This window comes from Chiloscyllium plagiosum, unplaced genomic scaffold, assembly GCF_037043375.1.
Source record: "Chiloscyllium plagiosum isolate Xiang-an unplaced genomic scaffold, Cpla_swu_hap1 HiC_scaffold_1, whole genome shotgun sequence".
NCBI classification, from domain to species: Eukaryota; Metazoa; Chordata; class Chondrichthyes; order Orectolobiformes; family Hemiscylliidae; genus Chiloscyllium; species Chiloscyllium plagiosum.
In genome coordinates this window covers 142,296,304-142,315,242 of record NW_028270139.1, presented here as the reverse complement: position 1 = coordinate 142,315,242, position 18,939 = coordinate 142,296,304, and the positions used below count along the sequence as shown (strand labels likewise).

Genomic DNA, 18,939 nt, shown 5'->3' with positions numbered 1-18,939 from the left:
CAGGAAGATAATTTCACAGGTACATTTTAAAATTATGTTTTCTTACTAGGTAAAGTTACTTTACCTAGTTTCCCTTGTTGGAGTTAATGTAAAAACGTATATATTTTCGAATCAACTTGTTCTGGAGGTGCTGTGTAGGGTGGGACTTGGACCCAGGCCTCCTGGTCTAGAGAACTACTGCTGTTTAAATACGTAATGTAAGATAAGACTTGAGATGTGAGATTTCCAGGTTTGAATCAAGAAGATCAAATACTTTTTTTTGTCTGAGTTGCGCCATATACTGTTGATGTACCTATTTGTCAGAAAACAATATGTGCAATGCATCTGTCCCTTGTTTGTCTTTAAGTTGTGTACTGTAGGGAGTTAATTTAGTTTAATTGTAGCAGCAGGTGGTGTATACATATTTTGTTTTCCATGTTAAACTCAAAATAGCTATCATTTTAAACTCTTCAGACATCCCACCTAGCAATTGCCTTTTTAAGAAAGACAAAAATGATTGCACATTATAATTTATGAATGAATGAATTTATAATTTACAATCTTATTTCCTTGACTATTGTAATCTAATGTTTGATAAGAGTTTAGATTGTTATTTGTAATTTTTCTAATTCGTGGTATGTGGCATTGCTGGCCGGTCCATTCACAGAATATTCTTGAAGGTGGTGGTGGGTTGCCTTCTTGAACCGCTGCTGTCCATTTGGTTTAGGTAGACCTGCAATTTTGTTAGGGAGAGAGTTCCAGGATTGTGATCCAGCAATGCTGAAGGGGAGGTGATATATTTCTGTCCAGATGGTGAATGTCTTGAAAGAGAACTCTATGTAGTAATTTTCCATATATCTGATGCCCTCATTCTTATGGATGGTTTTGGGTTTGGAAAGTACTTGGTGAATTTCTGCAGTGCATCATGTAGGTGGCACACCCCTCTGCTAGTGAGCATCTGTGGTGCAGGGACTAAATGTTTTGAATATGGTGCAAAAGTGCAAGCCAGGGGTTTTTCCTGGATGGTGTCAAGCTCAATGAATGTTGTTGGAGTTGACTCATCCGGGAAAATGGAGAGTATTCCATCACACATCTGGGTTGTGTCTTGCTGGTGGTGGACAAACTTTGGGGAGTCTGGAGGTGAGTTGCTCACTGCAGGATTCCTAATCTCTAACCTCTTGCAGTCACAATATTTCTGTGGTAAGTCCAGTTCAGTTTCTGGTCAATGGTACCCATCAGGATGTTCAAAATGGGGATTTAGTGATGGAAGTGCAATTGACTGTCCAGGAACAATAGTTACTTTCTTTTTGTAATATTTGTTCTTAGGATTGCCAGCAATTATTACCCATCCATAATTGCCTAAAAGGCATTTTATTTGATGTAGGTTTGCTTGCTGAGCAGGAAGGTTCATTTCCAGATGTTTTGTTCCCCTACTAGGTAACACCTTCAGTGGGCCTCAGGCGAAGCAATGCTGAAAGTTCCTGCTTTCTATTTATATGTTTGGGTTGGTGATGTCATTTCTTGTAGTGAAATAATTTCCTGTTCCTTTGCTCAGGGGGTGGTAGAGGGTGTCTGACTCGATGTGTTTGTTGATAGAGTTCCGGTTGGAATGCCATGCTTCTAGGAGTTCTCGTGCATGCCTTTGTTTGGCTTGTCCTAAGATGGATATGTTGTCCCAGTCAAAGTGGTGCCCTTCCTCCTCCGTATGTGAGGATACTAGTGAGAGAGGGTCATGTCTTTTTGAGGCTAGTTGATGTTCATGTATCCTGGTGGCTAGTTTTCTGCCTGGTTGTCCAATGTAGTGTTTGTTAGAGTTCTTGCACGGTATTTTGTAAATGACATTAGTTTTGCTTGTTGTCTGTATAGCGCCTTTCAAGTATGTTATATGCTGTTTTAGTGTGTTGGTGAGTTTGTGGGCTACCATGATGACTTGTATAAGATTAACACATTGAGTTAGACCCCATCTATCACCCCCTGAGAAAAGGAACAGGAAGTGACTTCACCACAGGAAATAACATAACCACAGGAAATGACATCACCAACCCAAAGAAACCCAAGCATATAAATAGAAAGCAGGAATTTTCAGCATTGCTTTGCCTGAGGCCCACTGAAGATGTTACCTAGTAGGGTAACGAAACATCTGAAAATGAACCTTCCAGCTCAGCGAGCAAACCTACATCCAAAACCTCAACCTGAGCTACAAATCTTCTCAAAACTCGCTAGGGCATTTCATTGCATTGCGTCAAGCATCATGTGTAGGTAAGGATATCATATTGCTTTCTCTAAGGGGCATTTGTGAATCAGAGATTTTAATGACAATTGACTGTGATTGCCATTAGTCTAGCATTTTATTCCAGATTTTCAAAATTCAAGGTTTACCATCTGAAGTGCTGATATTACTGTTACGCTACTGCCTCCATGTGATAAATGATAATATTGTAATGGCTTTCCTAATCACTTGCTGTACCTACATATTAACTGTTTGTGAATCATGCATAGTGACACCCAGATTTCAGTAATTTTATTTTACATTTTGTGCTGATTTATTGCTATTAATTGCATCTCCTCCTTCCTTCATCTCTAATATGTATCTATTTTATTACACTACTGAAGTCCCACAGACCACTTTGAAGGTGGACACTCATTTACACATTTGATGTGCTAACTCTGACTTTAGACAGATAAAAATAACAATTACCATATTTCACAGCTCTCTAGTTTCCTACGAATTGTAAAATGTCTATCTGGAAAAGTACCATGAGGACAAATACTGCAATGTTGCAGCTCTATACTTGTGAATCAATCAAATTATCTTAGGGTTGCTGTTTTCACTGGATTCTGAGTAGCCTGGTAAAAGGTAGCATTACAAAGATACTCACTCCATATGTTTAAAATTCACAGTCATCGCATTGATGTTAGTGGAGCACTAACTCAGTAGTATATGGCGAAGCTCAATACATTAAACAGGAAAACAAAGTAAAATGGTAAAACAGGGACAGGTGGTGGCATATTGGTAATGTCACATGTAATCTTGAATCTCAGCCTAATGTTCTGGGAACATGGGTTTGAATCCCACTGTGGCAGATGGTGAAATTTGAAATTGATAAAAGTCTGGAATAAAAAGTTGAGCAGGTCGTGACAAAAATCAGCTGGTGCACTGATGCCCTATTGGGAAGGAAATCTGCAATCCTTACCTTACATGTGATTCCAGCCCTTAAACAACGTGATTGACTGAACTACACTCTGGGCAGGACCAAATTACTGCAGTTGCTGGAATCTGTTGTAAAAACACAAAATGCTGGAAATCACAGTGGTCAGGCAGCATCCAGAATGAGAGCAGATATATTCAGGTAAATCTATCTCAACAGTGGATGCATTCAAAAAGGAAATCAAGAGAGGACAAGGTCAAATGTTCCAAAAGACAAAAGAAGTGGCGCCATCAAATCCTGTGAACAACAAGATTTTTTTAAAAAAGGAAGATTATGACAGATGCTGAGGACTCAAAACAGCAGAGACCTGTGAGGAGTATAGAATGTGCAAGAGGGAACTTAGATGAGGAGAACTAGATAGGACATGAAAAGTTACTGGTAGATAAAATAAAGGAAAACCCTTAGCCATTTTACAGGTAAATTAAAAAGGATATTGAGGGAACATGAGGAAAGGAGTAGGAGAACATAGGTAAGATTCTAAATGATTCCTGATGAAGGGCTTTTTCCTGAAACGTCTATTTTCCTGCTCTTCGGATGCTGCCTGACCTGCTGTGCTTTTCCAGCACAACTCTAATCTAGACTCTGATCTCCAGCATCTGCAGTCCTCACTTATGCCCTTCTAAATGAATAATTTGTATCAGTGTTCACGAGTGAGAGAGATGATATGGGGATAGAAATCAGGGAGAAGGTCTGTGATACAATTAAAGAAATTGGCATAGAAAGAAAGTTTTGAGTAGCCTGGCAGATTTAAAAGTAATAAATTGTAGTGGCTGGATGAAATGTTGTTGCAAGGGAGGAAATAGCAAGGGCAATTGCAAAATCTTTCAGTTCCCCTCTGGCTACAGGAGCAGTTCCAGAGGTCTGGAGGACAGCAAATGTGGTACCATTATTGAAGAAGTTAGCAAGGGATAAATTAGGGATCTACAAGCCAGTCTATCTAACCAGCATAGTTTTGTTAAAGTTCAAATCTCTCTTTTGTCTTATGTCTGACCAATTTGATTGAATTTTTCGAACAGATGATCAGGTGTGTAGATGAGGACAGTCCTTTTGATGTAGCCTATTTGGATTTGAAGGGTTTGTGAAGGTCTGGCATGGGAGACTGATATCACTGACGAGAGCCCATGGAAATCCGAGGAAATTTGGCAAATTGAATCCACAACTGGCTGAATGGCAGGAAGCAGAGGATGATCGTTGAGAGGGGTTTTTCCAATTGGAAGTCTGTATCCAGAGGGGTCAATGTTGGAACTCTTGCAGTTTATGGATGATATACATATAATTTATGCTTGAATGTGGGAGGGTTGATCAGTAAGTTCACAGATACAAAATAACAGTGGGATGCTAGAGGGGGATAGCCTTAGATTACAAGAGGGTTTAGATGGGCTGAGCCATAGCAAATAAATGTGAGGTGATGCACTTGCGTAGGGTAGACAAGGCAAAAGAATGCAAAAGAGCCCCATGATCAACAGCAGCACCTTGGGAAGCACTGAGGACTTTGGTGTTCATGTACATCAGTCCATGAAGATATCAGGACCAGTGGATAAAGTGGTTAAAAAGGCATGTTGTGCACTTGCATTAATTATCCAAGGCGCAGAGTTTAAGGTATACTGGAACTGTATAAAACATTGGTTAGGCCACAACTAGAATATTTTACGCATCTCTGGAGCCCACCGTGCAAGTCAGAAGTAGGGATGTGCACTGATGATTGCAACGTTCAGTACCATTTGTGATTACTCAGATACTGAACCAGTCCATATTCAAATGCAACAAGACCTTGACAATATCCAGGTGTGGGTTAAAATGCAACAAGTAATATTTGTGGCACACAAATGCCAGACTGTTGCTATCTCCAATAAAAGACAATCTGACCACCACTCCATGTCTACCATCACTGAATCTCCACTATCAACATTGTGGGGGTCACCATTGATTTGAAACTCAACTGGATTCACCAATAAATACAGAGTTTTTTGAGAAGATTTGTAGCTCGGGCTGAGGTTTTTGATGTAGGTTTGCTCGCTGATCTTGAAGGTTCATTTCCAGATGTTTCATCACTCTACTAGGTAACATTTTCAATGGACCTCAGGCGAAGCACTGCTGAAAATTCCTGCCTTCTGTTTATATGTTTGGGTTTCTTTGAGTTGGTGATGTCGTTTCCTGTGGTGATATTATTTCCGGTAATGAAGTCACTTCCTGTTCCTTTGCTCAGGGGGGTGGTAGATGGGGTCTAACTCGATGTGTTTGTTGATAGAGTTCCAGTTGGAATGCCGTGTTTCTAGAAATTCTCATGCGTGTCTTTGTTTGGCTTGTCCTTGGATGGATGTGTTGTCCCAGTCAAAGTGGTGTCCTTCCTCATCTGTATGTGAGGATACTAGTAAGAGAGGGTCATGTCTTTTTGTGACTGGTTGGTATTCATGTATCATGGCGGCTAGTGTTCTGCCTGTTTGTCCAATGTAGTGTTTGTTACAATCCTTGCATGGTATTTTGTAAATGACATTGTATCACTAGTATCCTTACATGCGGATGAGGAAGAACACCACTTTGACTGGGACAACACATCCATTCTAGGACAAGCCAAACAAAGACACGCACGAGAATTCCTACAAGCATGGTATTCTAACCGGAACTCTATCAGCAAACACATCGGGTTAAACCCCATCTACCACCCCCTGAGAAAAGGAACAGGAAGTGACTTCACCACAGGAAATAACATCACCATAGGAAACGACATCACCAACCCAAAGAAATCCAAACATATAAATAGAAAGCAGGAATGTCCAGCATTGCTTCGCCTGAGGCCCATTGAAGATGTTACCTAGTAGGGTGATGAAACGTCTGGAAATGAACCTTCAAGCTCAGCAAGCAAACCTACATCCAAAATACAGAGTTTACAAGAACAGCTCAGAGGTTAGGAATTCTACAGCAAGTAACAGATCCTGACTTCTCAAAGCCTGTACACCATTTACAAAGCTCAAGTCAGGAATATGATAGCATACTCCACACTTTCCGGGATGAGTGCAGCTCCATCCAAGACACTTGGTTGGCACCACATCCACAAGTATCTACTCTCTCCACCACCGACACTTAGTACACACTGCTGCTGCTACCTAAAAGATGCATTGCAGGAATTTGCAATGATCCAAAGATCCTTATGCAGCACCTTCTAAATACATGACCTGGGAATCCTTGAATTCCCTCCCTGGTGGAATTGAGTTAATCTCATGGACTGCAACATTTCAAGAAGAACAGCTCTCTACCACATTCTTCAAGGCAATTAGGGATGGGCAATAAATGCTGGCTAGCCAGCTATGCCCGTTCCCATGGGTGACTTAAAAAGAGACCCAGGCCAGATTAGATGTGTCTCAGTTTTCTGTCTCTAAATGGACATTAGTGAATTACCTGAGCTTTTGCAACAACCAACAGTGGTTATATGATTACTGTTAGTCTAATATTTTTTACTTCAGATCTTTTTTGAATTAGAACTCCAGTGTCTGTCATGGTGGGATTCAAACACGTGTCCCTTGAAAATTGCATGGTGTTTGAATTATTAGTCTCGTGTCATTACTATTCACTGCCTTCACTAATAGTTATTATGCCAGAGATATACAATACCGAAACAGACACTTCGGTCCAACTTGTCCATGCCAACCAGATATCCTAAATTAATCTAGTCCCATTTGCCAACATTTGGCCCATATCACTCTAAACCCTTCCTATTCATGTACCTGTCTGGATGCCTTTTAAATGTTGTAAGTGTACCAACCTCCAACACTTTGTTTAGCAGCTAATTCCATACACACATCACCCTCTGTGTGAAAAAGTTGACCCTTTTATATCTTTCCTTTCTCATCTTAAACTTATGCCTCTAGTTTTGGACCTTGCCTATTTACTCTATCCATGCGCCTTGACTTTATAAATGTCTATAAGGTCACCCCTCAGCCTCTGATGTTCCAGGGAAAACAGGCCCAGCCTATTCAGCCTCTCCCTATAGCTCAAACCCTCCAACTCTGGCAACATTCTTGCAAATGTTTTCTGAACCCTTTCAAGTTTTGCAATATGGAGATAATGAGGACTGCAGATGCTAGAAAGTCCGAGTTGATAAAGTGTGAAGCTGGAAAAGGCCTAGCAGGTCAAGCAGCAGCATTGTCTAATTTTGGCACCCTATTTAGGAAGACCTAAATATAGGTAAAAGAAGCAAGTAAATCTTAGTTATGGAAGTTCTCATTTAAGATTTACCAGAGGTATTCAAAATCTTTAAGGTTAATGATGATTTAAAAAATGAACAAGGAAGAGTTTTAGTGATTTTATACATCCAGCTGTTTATTAGGGTATGAAAATGTCCGACTGAAAACAATTCCTAGTTCTTTATTCATTCACGGGATCAGGGCGCCTCTGGCTAGGCAGCATTTATTGCCCATCTCTAAATGCCTACAGGACAGTTAAGAGTTAACCAGGTTGTGGGTCCAGAGTCACATGTAGGCCAGACCAGGTAGGGATGGCAGTTTCTTTCCCTCAGGGATATTATTGAACCAGATGGGTTTTTCTGACAATGGATTTACGGTCATCGTTAGACTCTTAATTCGAGATTTTTCTTTTATCGAATTCAATTCCACGAACTGCTGTAGCAGGATTTGAACGCAGGTCTACGGAACCTTATGTAGGTCTTTGTATTAACAGTCTAGCAATAATACTATTGGGCCACCACGTCCCCAATTTTACTTACTTTATTTACTTCCCTTTTAAAATATATCAGATAAGTAAACATTTAGGAAATTTGAATGAATGGATAGCAATTTCAGAGAGCTGACATAGGGTGGAATCTTTTAGCGAGACTTTAGGATATCTGGTTGGCATGGACGAGTTGGACCGAAGTGTCTGTTTCGGTATTGTATATCTCTGGCATAATAACTATTAGTGAAGGCAGTGAATAAGCCATTCAGCCCTCTAGGCTGCCCACCATTTAATTAAATTGTGACTAATTATCTCAGTTTTCAGAACGTCTGGATCACTATACATCTGGAATATGCTAAATGATTGAGTTTCCACAACTCTTGGGTGGAGGATTCCAAAAGTTCACTTCCCTCTGAGTGAACAAATTCACTTCCATCTCCAGCTGTCATTCTTCAGAATGCTAGAAAATACAGACCCAGTTTCCTGAATGTGTTGTAAGAGAGAGGGAAGTAAATGTCAGATAAGCAAACTTGTAGGAAATTTGAATTACTAGGTAACAATTCCAGAGAGCTGCCACAAGGACAATAGACTGAATGGTCACCTCTTAAGACAGTCCCTCAATTGAATTCTCCCCAAGCCATTTGTTATTCTACTGTCTTATACCTTCTGTTATTCTATGGTGTTTTTGAAAGTCGTTTCGTGTCTTTATTACCACAGGTGATTTGATGGAGGGTGAGCTTTATTCTGCACTCCGAGAAGAGGAAGCATCGGAATCTACCTCCAGCACCAACTTCAGTGGTGAGATGCATTTCTACGAGCAAGTGGAAGACACTAAAGATGGCATATGGCTGGTCCAAGTAATGACATTCTTTTTTCAAACTAAAATGAAGAACTGTGGAAGTTAGAAATCCGAAACAGAAGTTGTTGGAGAAATTTGGCAGTTCTGACAGCATCTGTGGAGAGAAAGTAGAATTAATGTTTAGAGTCCAGTGACCCTCCTTCAGATTGCTCCACAGATGCGCCAGACCTCCTAAGTTTCTCTCGCAATTTCTGTTTTTGTTTGATATTTTTACAGTCTAAATTTTATATACTAAATATCACAATAGTCATCACTCTTTCAATAAATGAAGCAGCCAAAGAAGCCAAATATTATTTGACCATAGTAGCATTAATGTGGAAATGTGGAAAACTGTCTAGGTGTGTCCAAATCAATCTGGCTGACTAACCTCTACTAAGCTAGTCACTATTTTCATTTTATCATAAAATTATAGAATCCCTCAGTGTGGAAGCAGGTCATTCAACCCATTGAGTCTATACTGACCCTCCAAAGAGCATCCCTCTCAGGCCCATCCCCTACCCTATCCACGTAACCCTGCATTTCCCATGGCCAATTCACCCTAACCTGCATATCCCCAGACACTACGGACAATTTAGCATAGCCAATCGACCCCAACCTGCACATCCTTGGCCTGTGGGATGAAACTGGAGCACCCAGATGAAACCTGCGCAGACACCACAGGGGGAGAATGTGCAAGCTCCACACTGACAGTTGCCCAAGGTTGGCTTTTCACATGGTGCTGTGAGGCAGCGTTGATAACCACTGAGCCATTGTGCCATCCCCAGATGGCACATAATAAGGGGAAATGTGAGGTCGTGCACTTTAACAGAAGGAATAGAGGAGGTGAATATTATTTGACTGGAGAAAGACTGCAGAAAGCCAAGGAGCAGAGGGATTCGAGAATCCTTGTTCAAAAAGAAATCGCAAGAAGCTAGCTCCAAGTTCAGGAGCTAACATGTAGCACCTTCCAAACCTGTGAACCCCTGAAAGGACATAGGCAGCAGATATATGGTTTAAGATGACAGTTCATGAGGGGGAAATTAAGGGGATGAGGCAGTAAATACTGGGCTCAGCCGTTGATGCCCACATCCTATTCAGATTTATTGTCAGTACTATCAAGCTGCACTTAGATAGCAGTAACCTACTCACCAATTATCTGTTTGCGTTTGGTCAGGGCCACTCAGTTCCAAATTTCTTTACAGTCTTGGACCAAAAATGGACGAAAACGTGACATGAATAGTGACCTATGGTGACATCAAAGAGCCTGCATAATTGGAAATGAGAGGGAAAGATCACCACTCTTTGGGGACCCCAGCACTTCACTGCAAAGGATGTGGCTGAATCATTTGCAGGCATCTTAAGACAAAGTGCTGAGTAGAAAATCTATCTGGGTGTATTCTGCAGACCTCACATCTCTAATGTCAGCCATTAGCCATTTTCATTTATTCCACGTGATATCACGAAACAACAATGACTACGTGCTCTGCTAATGTTCCAGCAATAATACTGAAAATTTCTGCACCAGAATTAGCTGTACCCTGGTCAAGCTGTTCTAGTATAGATTCAACACTGAAAAGATCAAAAAAGCAAAGGTTAAAAGGTATACAGAACAGGAATTTGTCAGTATTAAAAGTTATATATGAAAATGCAAGAAGCATAGCAAATAGAGCTGTTGAACTTCAGGGGCAGATAGGTACATGACAAAATACTATCATTGTCATAACAGAAAATTAACTTAAAGAGGGGCCAAAATAGCAACATAGATTCATCCATATTGAGGATGCCATCAGGCAGGATAGAGATGAGATTTTTAAAAAAGGCTTAGGAGGTAGCGTTACTAGTTAAGGAATCAATTACAGTCAGGAGGAGAGATGCAAACGTTCTAGTGAGAGTGTATGGGTTGAGTTCAGATATAAAGCAGGGGTAGCCAATTTGTCTGGGGTGTTCGAGACACTCCTAAATAGTGGACAAAGGTGGAGCAACAAATATGTAGGCAAATGTCTGAGTGTAAAAGCAAGTAGACAGTAATTATTGAGGATATCAACTACCTTAATATCAAATAGGGTACAGTGAGTGCGAAAGGCACAGAGGGCGCAAAAGAGAACTTTTTGAGCCAGGACAAATAAGCCTAAAGTGATGAGGGGAAGTTCTGGATTTAGACTTAGGAAATAAAGCTGGGCAAATGGATGAAGTTGCAGTGTAACTATTTTGGAGACAGTGACTATAATAGTTAGATTTGGCGTAATTGTAGAAAAGATAGAACAGGAGTAAAAGTAAATTTGGGGTAGCTGAGAGGAAATAAAACGTAGGAGTAGAAGTAGGCCATTCAACCCATCAGGTTGCTCTGCAGTGAGATCATGGCTGATCTGGTAACCCTCAACTCTGTTTCCCTGCCTTTTCCCATAACCCTCGTGTGATGATACTGTCACTTTAAAAAGTTACTTTCTCCTGGTTTTGTTTTGTAGAGTTTGTGAGGTAGAGATGCCAAACTGGCTATTGAAGACACTTAACAACTTGGATTTTTTTTAAGTTGGAACAATGGAAGCAACCTGGGTGTAGCCAGCTCTCTCAGACTAGGCTTTCTAGGTTTTTTAGCTTTAAGAATGTCCCTGATCACACATTCAATCCAAAACAAAGTTGATACCAGCTTTATAACATGAGCTGTCAGTACATCCAACATCACTTCCTTCTGCAGGATAGAACACCATGCAGATAGAAAAATGCAAATAATGGTGAGATTGATGATGTATTTCTCGTGAGGTGTGCATTCACTAGATTTGCATTTTCCAGAGGAGGCCAGACATTAATTCTAGTTTAACAGCCAATTACCTATGTTCAAGACTCTGTTCTCCAAAACTATTATGTCACAGTTTGTCATGGCATTGTTCCACCCATCTCCTCTCATTTAATTTTATGTTTTCACCCCTTTCCATTACCTTCAATGCCACCTATTTCCTGCAAAATCAGTGATTCTAAAGTGTAGTATGGGTGTATAAATAAATGGATCATGTGTTTGCTTTTGTGTAGTCTACTCTTTAATAGCCACCCTTGTCAATATGTACTCCTTTTTTGGTGGGAGGTGACTTTCACTATCTAAATTCTACCAAAGGCCAATATGATGGAAGAAGAAAGTATAGAATGTTGGCCTTTATTTCAAAGTGAATGCAGTATAATAGATGGAAGGTCTTGCTAAAACTATACAAGGTACAAGTCATAGAGTCCTCCAGCACGGAGACAGGCCCTATGGCCTAAACTGGTCCATGCCGACCAAAATATCTGTCCACGCTAACCCCATTTCCCTGCACTTGGCCCATATCCTTGTAATCCTTTCCTATCAATGTATTTATCCAAATGCCTTTTATAGGTTGTTAATGTACCTGCCTCAACGACTTCCACTGGCAGTTCTTTCCATATGTGTACCACCCTCTGTTTTAAAACAAATGTTCCCCCTCAGATTCCTTTTTATTCTTTCCCCTCTAACCTTAAACTGATGCCCTCTAGTCCTCGATTCCCCAACCTTGGGAAAAAGACTGAGTGCATTTACCCTATCCATGCCTGTCATGTTGTTATGCACTTCTATAAGATTCCCCCACCCCCCCCCTCAGTCTCCTATGCTGTAAAGAAAACATTCCTAGTTTCTCCAACCTCTCCCCGTAACTCAAGACCATTGAGTTCAGGCAGTATCCTTGTAAATTTCTTCTGCACTCTTTCCAATTTAATAACATCCTTCCTATAACAAGCTTGAACACAATACTCCAAGTGCAGCTTCACCACCATCCTGTATAACTGCAGCATTTCATCCCAACTTCTATACTCAATGCTCTGACTGAAAAGGCCAGTTGTGCCAAAAGCTTTCTTCACTGCTCTGTCTCCCTGTAACTCCACTTTCAGAGTACTGTGAACCTGAACTCCACGATCCCTGTGTTCCACTACACTCAATTCCTTACCATTCACGATGAAACTCCTACCTTGATTTGACTTTCCAAAATGCAATACCTCACACTTATCTGAAGATGAAATTCACGTTGTACCACTCAGCTTTTTCTGTGTAGCCCTGCAAAATTTCCCTTTTTCAGTTAATGATACATTTCCCTTTTGAAAGCCTCAATTGATCCTACTTTCATCACATCTTAAGCTGTGCATTGACTTTGAACATCAGTAAGAAACGCTACAGTGCATTGTTTTCACTAGATTTGACTATTAACTTTCTTTCTTAGCATTTTCTGCAACCATATTGTCCTCTGTCTTTCTAAAAACAGCAAGGTATTAAGTCCCACATGGTGCCAGAAATCTCTCCTCATTCTGTTGCTGAGTAATGAGGTCCCATGTCATTTCTGAATTGGTATATGACGCTTGCAGATCAGGTTTCAATTCTGAATAATAACAATCCTTTTTATAATAACTTGTAAAATTATTTTACAGGTTGTTGCTAAAGATAAAGATCCTTTATTGTGCAAGGATCAATGGCACAAGATGGTGAAGAAAGTGTCCCAGTTTGGTATACGTACAGGAACTTTCAATTGTTCCAGTGACCCCAGGTAAGTTTTACAGTTCACCATACAGCCCTCGAGAACTGTTTGTATTCTGTCTGTTATATTAGAGTGTGTCCATTTGTAACAAAGAATTCCATTTTCCTCCAGATAATTTGGTCCTTTTACATTATTGCGAAAGATTTGATAATAGCAGAAGATTGTCATTGTACAGTTACTGCAGTCACATTTAATAAAGATATTCTTTTATAGTGTGAAAGGTAAAGGCTCACCAGGCTGGATATATTAAAAACACTTTGTTGATGTGTGAAAGAAGTCAGTGGGGCCAGCTGTATTATGACTTAAATGGCGGGAAATGACCCTCTCATTACTGTTACTAGTGTAGGATTACTTCTGTCTTATCCCATCAGCAATGCTGAGGCAGCAACTAAAATCTTCTCTGATATCAAATTGTTGTTGTAACCTTGGTGTTGTTTCCAATCTGAAAAATAAATTGTGTGTTAGTTTAATTTGTCAATTCATGTTCCTTATTCATTGATGTGGATGACTATGTGTATTGTATAACAGAATTATAGGATGAAACCTTTTTTTTTTAAAAGTAATTTACAAGGAAGCAACTGCCAATTGCTGATTCATTTAACAGATCCTTCCAAAACATTATTTTCATGTTATGACTTCAGTTTTATCAGCTCGTTGCCTAGCACTTTTTCATGATTTGTAGCTACAATAACTGTGAGCACTAGATATTAGAAATTTTGCTTTTCTTTAATATGATATGTGCATTTTAAAATTACAGTTAAGGATTTATTTTGAAATTGTGGGGATTGGTTTCAATCCCATGGAAACCAAAGCAAGAAGGTCATAGAGTCATATCTGTTTATGGCTATGTTTGTCAGTTTAACTCCTTTCCTTGTCTTTAACCATAAATGTACACACCTGGCTACAAATAATATCCTCTGTGACCATGATGTGACCCCCTCCCCTCCCCAACTTGTCCTTTCTGTGTCAACTTTCGCATTGTTTGATATAAACAACCCAACATCTTGCTTTGCCTGTATTGTCCAACTCTTAATCACAGAATTTTTACAGTACGTAAAGAGGCCATTCAGCCCATCGACTATACACTGACCCTCCATAGAGCAGCCCATTCAGATCCCCAACCCTGTTCCTGTAACCCTGCATTTACTATGGCTATTCTACCTAGCTTGTGTATCCATGGACACTATAGGACAATTTAGCATGGCCAATCCACCCAATCTGCACATCTTTGGATCCTAAGGCAACCCTCGCATGTTTCTGCTGCATAAAGCCAGCACATCTACAACAATACTTTCCCTTTTGCCTTCAACCATCACTTCTGGAGACTCCTGTTCTTTCAAGGTATGTCTGTAAGTTTCATATTGTTTGACTATTTCAATCCTTCTTTGTTGCTCAGTCAAATTTCTGTCAATCCCTACCTAATAGTATTGCAGAGGTACTGTACAGTACACCAGTTTAAGCTGATTGTGTGTGCGTGTGTGTGTGTGTGAAATAATTCCTCCTAGTAAGGTCATCTCACTAATTTATTGCTCATTGTTGGTTGTGCATGCAAGGATGGTCATGGAGGAATTTGTTGTTGAGCTGCTATAATTTCTCCATCATTTCCTAAAATTTTCCTTTATGACCATCTTTGCATGGATAAATGATAGCTTGTCCATGCTTACCTTACTCCAAGGATTTATTTAAAACAAGCAATCAACTTCCACTGTTATGCTGTTCAGTCTAGCTTTCCACTGCTTCAATCTCCATTGTCTTTGTTGTTAGATTCCCCATGGTGGATGCTTTGTTTCCTATAAATGGACATTGGAAAGACAAGCTGTTATTTTCAATTCATTCCTAAATTTTACACCTTACCATTGATTCCGTGCCTTGCTGTTCCATTTTCTCATGCTGAAACAATTGCAGCAAAACTTGTTGCCTGTATGATCCTGAGCAAAACTTCAAACCCCACTATGAAATCGGACCAATCAAGCTGCGCATTACCTCAGCCTCACCCCTAACATTAACTAAACATTTTCCCAACCTTCAATGGCTCCATTGCTGATATACCAATTTCCACCATTCATAATTTCTGCTTCTTCAACAAGTATGCACCCTGTCTTCACCTATTATCCCTGCTCCGCTGACCAGGTTTACATTGGTTCACTTTTCCCCAAGCTTTTCATCTAGCTACCTTTCTCCTTCTTTCTGTATAACTCCCCAAATTCCATCTTTTTAACCGTGCCTTTCATAACTTTTCTAACTCAGTGTCACTTGATGTTTTCACTATTCAAGCTGCTACATAGATTTATATTTATTATTTGTGAAATTGAGCTGTTTTTATAACTAATTTAACAAGTAGCATTTGCTATTTCTGTGATTTACAAATAATGATTAAATCAATTCAGTTGTTCTGTATTTTTCTGTAGATACTGCAGCAAAAGAGGATGGTTGAAGTCCACACTCATAATGTCCATTCCGCAGACTAACACTTCAAAAGGGAAAGTAATGCTTAAAGAATACAGTGGTCGCAAGATTGAAGTTGAGCAAATTTTTAAATGGATAAATGCTCACGTGGCATCGCGGATCAAAACTATCCGAAACACTGACCAGCTAATGGAAGAATGGAATAAAAGTGACCGGTATCTTGTAAAGATGTACTTGTTTGCAAACCTGGACCAGCCGCCTGCATTCTACTCTGTTCTCAGTATAAAATTTACAGGTCGTGTAGAATTCATTTTTGTTGATGTCCAGAACTGGAACAATGACAGTCGTGTGAAAGAAATTGGTGTACAACAATTCCCAGCATATGTAGTGAAAACTCCTGAAGGAATCTATAAATATGGTAACACTACAGGGGAATTTATATCACATCATGCAATGGATGTATTCCTTAGATCATTGCAGCCTGAAGTAAATGATCTCTTTGTCTTAAGTTTAGTTTTGGTTAACTTAATGGCTTGGATGGACTTATTTATAACACAAGGTGCTACTATAAAGCGATTTGTAGTTCTTATAAGCACACTAGGAACTTATAACTCATTATTAATAATGTCCTGGCTACCTATAATTGGATTTCTTCAGTTACCATATTTGGAAAGTTTTTATGAATATAGTTTAAAATTTTTGAGATATGCCAACACAACCACTTTGGCTTCTTGGGTGAGAGCTGACTGGACCTTCTATTCATCCCATCCGGCTCTATTTCTCAGCACATACCTGGGCCATGGTTTGCTAATAGATTACTTTGAGAAAAAACGGAGACGTAATAATAATGATGATGAAATAAATGTTAATAATCTTGAGTGGCTTTCAAGTCTGTGGGATTGGTATACAAGCTACTTGTTCCATCCAATTGCTTCATTTCAGCATTACCCTCACACTTTGGATTGGGAAGAAGATCCTGATTTGTTGCTGGAGAGACTTGCATTCCCAGATCTGTGGCTGCATCCATTGATACCAACAGATTACATAAAAAACTTACCAACATGGCGATTTAAATGTGTAACAGGGCATTCTGAAGATGAAATAAGTGAAAGTTGCCATGAGACTGATAGTGATTCTGAAAATGAAAGCTGTGATGTAATGTGTAATAAATCAGGAATAAGTGATAATGAAGAGGCAGGTACACATTTAATGCCTGCTAAAGGAAAGGTGCTAACTAATGAAGAAACCAATGCAAGTGAGAGAAATTCTGGCAATATTCCTCAAAGCACACCAAGACTACATGGAATGACAAGCATCACTGATGATGATGAGCCAGATTGGTCTACTTGGCCCAATAACATGCTGCATTGCACAGAATGTGTGGTGTGCCTGGAAAATTTCAGAAACGGCTGCTTAATAATGGGGCTACCATGTGGTCATGTGTTCCATCAGCAGTGCATTGTTGTCTGGTTGGCAGGAGGGCGACACTGCTGTCCTGTGTGCAGATGGGCTTCATACAAAAAGAAGCACAATTTTGTCAGATAAAGCCAATTGTTCCACGTAATGTTTTCTGGTTTTCTGAAAAGTACTTACCATCTATTTCAGGCTCTTCTTAAATATCTTAACACTTAATATGTATTGTGATGTTTGTTAATGTTTGTGCTTTTTTGTGGATTAAATTTAGTTTTATGTTGGGTTTTTTTGAGCTGATCCACAATATATACGCACTACATTTACTGATGAGTCTAATTAAAATTGCCTTGTTTATTTCTGGATGCTTTTTAACAGTAACACAGTAATTCTTGTTTATTCTGTTTCAATATGTTCATCTATTAAAAAATGACATCTACCAGAGAACAAAGAAAGAGACCTACCAATTTAATATATTTTATTAGGAAACAAAAACTAAATGAATTTACAACTGTGTACATCTGGGAACAGCTCATGTTTTGAAGTAAAAACCTGCTATTGTAAAAAGAGTCAATTAAAAAAAGTGTAATGTATACCTGTTCATTTTGGAGCATTCATTTTTAAAGATGGTCCATGGAAACTGACACCCTCTGGGACAGTAATGAACATGAAATAAAACTATGGGTATTTCATACAGAAGTTTAGAAATCTGATTCATAAGACACTTATGAGTTTATGATCCCAACACTATTGCATGATCTATATATTTCATGCTCTTAATTATTGCTGAATTGCATGTATTCTTTGCTAATATGCATTGAAAAGTAGATGCCGCTCTTAATTATTGCTGAATTGCATGTATTCTTTGCTAATATGCATTGAAAAGTAGATGCCGCTCTTAATTATTGCTGAATTGCATGTATTCTTTGCTAATATGCATTGAAAAGTAGATGTCTTAAACTTCAAAGGATAAAGATCTGTAGTGAAGATGTTTCACTTCATTTAACGTAAAATATTTAAGTTTTTAAGATCTGAGACTAAAGGTTATAGGAAAGAGTAGAAGACTTATAAAAGACTTATAAAGAGTAGAAGACTTATGATCAATGTTTTATTCAGTATCAATAGTAACTCTCATAATTGGATCCTTTTTACCTTACAATCTTGAGCACAGTTTTAGTACATTATAATGATTACACATTACTGATTAACTCGCTAATGTGATGCGATCACATAGTCAATTATGGTGAGAATGCTAATTATCTTTTTTTTCACATTGTGAAATTATGTCCTGGTGTTCTGGCATTCATTGGAAAAGTAATCAGCCAGTTGGGATAGTGAAAAATTTTAATAAGGTTGCATGTAGAATTTTTTTTAAATTGTAGATTCATTGCAATTAATTTTTTCAATAAAGTTTATCTTTATAAAACATGATGCTAAATAATGAGCAAATTAATAACTGACATTATTGCAAGTTTACAGTTATTACTGTATTTAATAGCTTACCAGCTTTTAATTGCTTATCAACTCCAAATACTGAATCTTTCTACTTACCGTCTCTACTACCATCTTTCTGCTCGCTGTCTCTTTCCCACTCACCATCCACTGCCTGGCTGAGCCTCTCCTATGTTGATCATCCCATTCATTACTCCTCCTGCTTTGTCATTTTCCTCTGCTTCCACAGCACTTACCCTGATACATCAGAACATAAGAAATTAGATTGGGATATCATACTGAAGAATCCCAGCACATGTTTATTGTGGATAGGTACTATGTCCAAACATTATATTCCTCAGACACATTAGTTCTCAGCTAGTTTTGAAGGTATTAGGTTACAACAAAACAGAATTAAGCAGCATGTTTTCAGTAGTATGTCATAGTTCAAATGATCCCAGTTAAGGTA

At 39.1% G+C, this 18,939-nt stretch overlaps 1 protein-coding gene across 2 annotated transcripts in view; it reads left to right on the top strand.

Moving 5' to 3' along the window:
* The window catches only part of rnf103 (ring finger protein 103), a 70,049-nt gene that overhangs the window by 2,874 nt on the left and 48,236 nt on the right, over positions 1-18,939 (top strand). The window contains exons 2-4 of one of the 2 annotated variants that reach the window (XM_043704068.2): positions 8,574-8,713; positions 13,117-13,232; positions 15,632-17,632. In XM_043704068.2, coding sequence (XP_043560003.1) covers positions 8,574-8,713; positions 13,117-13,232; positions 15,632-17,174 — 1,799 coding nt within the window. In that variant the 3' untranslated portion in view covers positions 17,175-17,632. Of the gene's footprint in view, positions 1-8,573; positions 8,714-13,116; positions 13,233-15,631; positions 17,633-18,939 lie in introns of those variants that run through there. The other variant, XM_043704400.2, reaches the window with a different exon arrangement.